Source organism: Tetrahymena thermophila (genome assembly GCF_000189635.1).
Source record: "Tetrahymena thermophila SB210 genomic scaffold scf_8253989, whole genome shotgun sequence".
Taxonomy (NCBI): Eukaryota; Ciliophora; class Oligohymenophorea; order Hymenostomatida; family Tetrahymenidae; genus Tetrahymena; species Tetrahymena thermophila.
Window position 1 is genome coordinate 1,519 of NW_002476003.1, and position 6,545 is coordinate 8,063.

Below are 6,545 nucleotides of genomic sequence, written 5' to 3' on the forward strand. Positions count from 1 at the left end.
CTAACTAACAATTTAACTTTATGTTATTTCTTAAATATTTAAAAAGGTATTATAAAATTGGTGCTTAAGGTGCATCAGAATTAGGTTGTGGTTTTGCAAAGTGCACTAATCTCTCAAATTTGACACTTGATCTAAGGTAAAAATAGCTTATTAGTTTTTTATTATGATATTTTTGAATACAAAAATGAATTGAAAAAAAATAGCTAACTCTTTTACTTTATTTATTAGTTTTATTTGATTTATTTTCTTTTGTATTTTTGTTATTGTTGTGTTTTTTTTAATTTGGTTTCTTTATTTGTTTTTCAATATAACTCATTTTTCATTTTCAGCTTTTGCTATCATTATCTAATTTATTTCTTATTATTTCACGTTTTTCTTCATTTTTTCCTTCGAATTAACTTTATATTATTTAATAAGTTTTAGTTAAATTGGTGATTAAAGTACATCAGACTTAAGTTCTGGTTTAGGAAAGTGTGTTAATCTCTCAAATTTGACACTTGGTCTTTAGTAAAAACAGTTTATTTATTTATTTGTTTTGAATGGATTGTGATATTTTTTGAATATTTAAATGAATTGAAAAAAAATATCTAACTCTTTGAATTTATGTTTTTATTTGATTTATTTACTTTTTTATTTTAAATATTCTTGTGTTTTTTTTTAATTTATTTCTTTGTTTCTTTTTTAATTTCACTCATTTTTTTGTTTTTCAAATTTTGCTTTTATTAATTAATTAGTTATTTTCTTATTATTTCACTTTTAATCTTCATTTTTTCCTTTTATCTAACAAATTAACTACATATTATTTTTTAAATATTTAAAAAGTGATAATGAAATTGGAAATAAAGGTGTATCAGACCTAAGTTCTGCTTTAGGAAAGTGCACTAATCTCTCTAATTTGATACTTGATCTTGGGTAAAAACAGCATATATGTTTGGGATTGTGATATTTTTAAATATTAATTTATAAAAAAATAATTCTTTTAATTTATTTATTTATTTGCTTTTTATTTAATTTATTTTATTTTTATTAAACTTGTTTGATTTTTTTTAATTTCAATCTTTATTTATTTTATAATTTAACTAATTTTTAGATTTTCAACTTTTACTTTTATACATTAATTTATTTCTTATTAATTCACATTTTATCTTCATTTTTTCCTTCTACCTAACTAACTAATTAACTTTATATTATTTCTTAAATATTTAAAAAGTGATAATTAAATTGGTGCTAAAGGTGCATAGAGCTTATTTTCTGGTTTAAGAAAGTGTGCTAATCTCTCAAATTTGACACTTGAACTTTAGTAAAAACACTTCACTTGTTTTTGATTGTGATATTTTTAAATATTAAAATGAATTGATAAAAAAAATAACTCTTTTAATTTATTTATTTGCTTTTTATTTAATTTATTTTATTTATTATTTTTATTAAACTTGTTTGATTTTTTTAAATTTCTTTCTTTGTTAAAATTTTATTTTAACTCATTTTTTCATTTATTTTCTACTTTTCTTTTATTAATTAATTAATTTTTTTATTTTTTATTGCATCACATTTTATCTTCATTTTTTCCTTCTAACTCAATAATTAACTATATATTATTTCTTAAATATTTAAAAAGTCATAATAAAATTGGTGATAAAGGTGCATCACACTTAGGTTCTGGTTTAATAAAGTGTGTTAATCTCTCAAATTTGACACTTTTACTTAAGTAAAAATAGTTTATTTGTTAACGATTGCGATATTTTTTAATATAAAAATTAATTGAAAAAAAAAATAACTCTTTTAATTTATTTATGAGCTTTTTATTTTATTTTTATTATATTTTTTTGTTGTTTTTTTTTAATTACTTTCTTTGTTTGCTTTTTAAAATATGTAATTTTTTTATTTTTTAATTTTGCTTTTATTAATAAATTAATTTCTTATTATTTCATATTTTTTCTTCCTTTTTCATTCTAACAAACTAATTAACTATGTATTACTTCTTAAATATTTAAAAAGGGAAAATGAAATTGGCGATAAAGGTGCATCATCCTTAATTTCTGGTTTAGTAAAGTGTGTTAATCTCTCAAATCTGACACTTGAACTTTAGTAAAAACAGTTTACTTGTTTTTGATTGTGATATTTTTGAATATTAAAATTAATAGAAAAAAAAGAACTAACTCTTTAAATTTATTTATTTATTTTTATTACACTTATTTATTTTTTTTTAATTTCTTTGTTTATTTGTTTTACTTTTAAATATAACTTATTTTTTAATTTTCAATTTTTTCTTATATTAGTAAATTTATTTCTTATTATTTCAAATTTTTTTCATTGTAACAAACAAATTAATTAACTTTATATTATTTCTTAAATATTTAAAAAGTCATAATTAAATTGGTGATAAAGGTGCATCACACTTATGTTCTGGTTTAGTTAAGTGTGTTAATCTCTTAAATTTGAAACTTGATTTAGGGTAAAAAAAACAGTTTACTTTTTTTGGATTGTGATATTTTTGAAAATTAAAATGATTTTGAAAAAAAAAAACACTCATTTAATTTATTTATTAATTATCCTTTATTTGACTTCTTTTCTTTTTTATTTTTATTAGGCTAGTGTTTTTTTTTTTTAATTAAAACTTATTTTTTCATTTTCAACTTTTACTTTTATTAATTAATTAATTTGTTTTTCATTATTTAACATTTTATCTTCTTTTTTTCCTTCTAATTAACTATATATTATTTCATAAATATTTAAAAAGTTACAATTTAATTGGTGCTTAAGGTGTATTATGCTTAAATTGTGCTAATCTCTCAAATTTGACGCTTGAAATTTAGTAAAACAGTTTATTTTTTTGGAATTTTATATTTTTTAATATTAAAATTAATTGAAAAAAAAATAACTAACTCTTTTAATTTATTTATTTATCTAATAGCTTTTTATTTCATTTATTTTATTTTAATTATACTTGTTTTCTTTCTTTCTTTCTTTGTTTTTTAATTTAACTCATTTTTAATTTTCAACATTCGTTTATTAATTAATTTATTTCTTATTATTTTACATTTTATCTTCATTTTTTCCTTCTAACTTACTAATTAAGTATGTATTATTTCTTAAATATTTAAAAAGTGAAAATTTAATTGGTGATAAAGGTGCATTAGACTTAAGTTATGGTTTAGGACAGTGTGCTAATCTCTTAAATTTGACACTTTTATTTCGGTAAAAATAGTTAATTTGTTTTGGATTGTGATATTTTTGTATATAGAAATGAATTGAAAAAAAAACTAACTCTTTTAATTTATTTATTAGATTTATTTTCTTTTTTATTTGATTATATTAGTGTTTTTTTGAAATTTCTTTCTTTATTTTATTTTCAACTTTTGCTTTTATTAATGAATTAATCTTTTATTATTTCACATTTTATTTTCATTTTTTCCTTCTAATTAACTAATTAAATTAACTTTTTATTATTTCTTATATATTTAAAAAGAGAAAATTCAATTGGTGCTTAAGGTGCATAAGGCTTAGGTTCTGGCTTATCAAAGTGCCCTAATCTCTCAAATTTGACACTTGATCTAAGGTAAAGAGAGTTTATTTGTTTTCGATTGTGATATTTTTGTTTATAAAATGAATTGAAAAAAAATATCTAACTCTTTTAATTTATTTATTTATTTATAAGCTTTTTATTTGATTATTTTCTTTTTTATTTTAATTATTCTTGTGTATTTTTTAATTTCTTTGTTTATTAATATAAATCATTTTTTCATTTTCAATTTTTGCTTTTATTTATTAATTAATTAATAAATACTTATTATTTCACATTTTATTTTCATTTTTTAATTAATTTAACATTATTTCTTAAATATTTAAAAAGCAGTAATGAAATTGGTGATAAAGGAACATCAGATTTAAGTTCTGGTTTAGGAATATGTGCTAATCTCTCAAATTTGAACCTTGATTTAGGGTAAAAAAAACAAGTTTTTTTTGTTTTGGATTGTGATATTTTTGGACATTAAAATGAATTGAAATATAAATAAATAAATTTCTCTTTTAATTTATTTATTTATTATCTTTTTATTTTATTCGTTTTCTTTTGATTTTTATAATTCTTGTGTTTTTTTTAATTTCTTTCTATCTTTGTTTATTTTTTAACTCATTTTTTGATTTTCAATTTTTGCTTTTGTTAATTAATTTAGTTCTTATTATTTCACATTTTATCTTCATTTTTTCATTCTTACTAACAAATTAACTCTTTACTATTTCTTAAATATTTAAAAAGGTATAATTAAATTTATGCTTAAGGTTCATCAGACTTAGGTTATGGTTTTGCAAAGTGTGCTAATCTCTCAAATTTGACACTTAATCTTAGGTAAAAACAGTTTATTTGTTTTGGATTGTGATATTTTTAAATATTTAAATGATTTGAAAAAAATAAATAACTCATTTAATTAATTTTTATTAGCTTTTTATTTGATTTCTTTTCTTTTTTATTTTATTTTTATTATATTTGCTTGTTTCTTTTTTTAATTTCTTTCTTTGCTTATTTATTAAAAAAACTCATTTTTTAACTTTCAACTTTATTTTGCTTTTATTAATTTAATTTATTATTTCTTATTATTTCACATTTTATCTTCATTTTTTCCTTCTAACTAATAAATTATACTTACTTCTATATTTAAAAAGGGGGAATGAAATTGGGGCATAAGGTGCATCAGACCTAGGTACTGGTTTAAAAAAATAAACTAATCTCAACAATTTGAAACTTATTTGGTAAAAAAGTTTATTTATTTTGTATGATATTTTTAAATATAAAAATGAAATGAAAAGAATATTAATAACTTATTTTATTATTTATTTGATATTTATTTAATTTTTTAATATGCTAACATTTTTTTATTCATTGATTTAAAATATCATATTTTATTTATTTAAATATTTATTCCAATTTATTTTTTTTGTTATTTACTCAAATTTATAATAAAAGTGACTCTGAAATCAAAGAATCAAAATAATTGAAAGAAAATTGTCTTAAGCTAGAAAGATTAGTTACCTTAGAAATAACAAATATTTGATAAAAATTAGTGAAAAATATACAAATAAACCTAAATATATTTTAATAGTTTAAAATAGTATGTTTTATTTTCTATAATCTGATAATTTTACCTAAAAAATAGATAAATAGATAGATAGATATATTTATTTAATTATTTATAATTATTTTTATATTTATTATAAATAAATTTCATATTTTATTAGTTAGTTTATAAATACTTTAAAAAAAAAAAAATTTAATTTAATACAATATTTATTTAAATTAAGTAATTGCCCTAAAATTGATCAGGAGCTTTCTACAAAAATGATCATAACTTTAATAAAATAATATTGTCTTAATATTTATTATTTAATAAAATAAATGTGAAGTTTTTTTATCATAGATAAAAATTTTTTTAATAATGGAAATTCATATTTTTTTATATAGCAATTCCAGGTATTAAATTCTTCTGGATGTGGAGAATTAAGAATTTAATTCCTGGATTTGCAAAAAAATAGATTAATAAATATAATAATTTTATTTTGCTCTATATTAAAAAATATTTATTTTATAATATTATACATGTTTATTTATTTTATAAGAAAATATTAATTAATTATTTAATAATAAAATAATTTCCAAAATAGTATATTAAGTTTAAATAGTGAATGTTAAATTAATTTTCTGAGATATCTCTTCATAAAACCAAATATATAAATTAATATTTGATAATTAATTAATTAATCATTATATTTATTTGTTCTTTTTAACCATTTATTATTAATTAATTAATTAAATTTCATAAATTGCTATTCAATATTTTTGAAAAAAAAATAAATGATATAATAGATTAAAAAATATAATAATTTAGAAGAAGTAATTATTAATTTTTTTATTAATATCCTTTAAATTTATATAAATTAATAAAAAAAGTTTAAAAGCTCTTCACTTTTATCTCATTAGGTTCTCCATATTGATCTCTAGTATATTTTATTAATTAATTTTATTATTATTTATAGATTTTTATTAAAACTAAAATTTTTTATATTTTAACTTAATTTTCATATTTATTTATTATTCATTTTTTATTCTTTGATATATTTTCTTCATTTTTTGCTATCAAAACTTACACTTAATAAAAGCTATTTATTTGTTTTACATTGTAATATTTTTAATTATAAAAGTTAATTTAAAACATTAAAGTTCTTTTAATTTATTTGATTTGTTTTCCTTTTTCTTTTTTTATGATTTCTTATTTTTTCATTCTTTGTTAATTTTATTAATTTTTAACTAATCTTATTATTTCATATTTTTTCTTCATTTTTTCCTCCTAATTAATTAGAGTGAAATACCTATTTAATTTATATCTTAATAAAATTATAAATAAAGCTAATTTTTAGAAAGCATAACATACCTTTTTTTTTGAAAAAAATAAATTTTGAAAACCTATGATGGAAAAAAAAATTCATAAAAAATATTTAAAATCTTAATTTTATAAAATGTAAAAACTGGTATATAAAACTTGCTTTTTCTAAAT

The 6,545-nt window shown here is 16.9% G+C and overlaps 1 protein-coding gene across 1 annotated transcript in view; it reads left to right on the forward strand. All coding sequences in view use genetic code 6, as the record gives it.

The window, feature by feature from the left end:
• Window positions 1-5,048, forward strand: part of TTHERM_002653440 (transmembrane protein, putative) — a gene marked incomplete at both ends in the record, with an annotated part of 5,247 nt that extends 199 nt beyond the window's left edge. The window contains 14 exons of the mRNA XM_012800737.1: window positions 1-136; window positions 418-507; window positions 823-912; window positions 1,211-1,300; window positions 1,616-1,705; window positions 1,996-2,085; window positions 2,363-2,452; window positions 2,738-2,812; window positions 3,106-3,195; window positions 3,467-3,556; window positions 3,851-3,940; window positions 4,256-4,345; window positions 4,660-4,746; window positions 4,961-5,048. The exon at window positions 1-136 is cut by the window's left edge and continues 199 nt beyond it. Coding sequence (XP_012656191.1) covers window positions 1-136; window positions 418-507; window positions 823-912; window positions 1,211-1,300; window positions 1,616-1,705; window positions 1,996-2,085; window positions 2,363-2,452; window positions 2,738-2,812; window positions 3,106-3,195; window positions 3,467-3,556; window positions 3,851-3,940; window positions 4,256-4,345; window positions 4,660-4,746; window positions 4,961-5,048 — 1,286 coding nt within the window. The remainder of the gene's footprint in view (window positions 137-417; window positions 508-822; window positions 913-1,210; window positions 1,301-1,615; window positions 1,706-1,995; window positions 2,086-2,362; window positions 2,453-2,737; window positions 2,813-3,105; window positions 3,196-3,466; window positions 3,557-3,850; window positions 3,941-4,255; window positions 4,346-4,659; window positions 4,747-4,960) is intronic.
• Window positions 5,049-6,545: the final 1,497 nt, after the last annotated feature.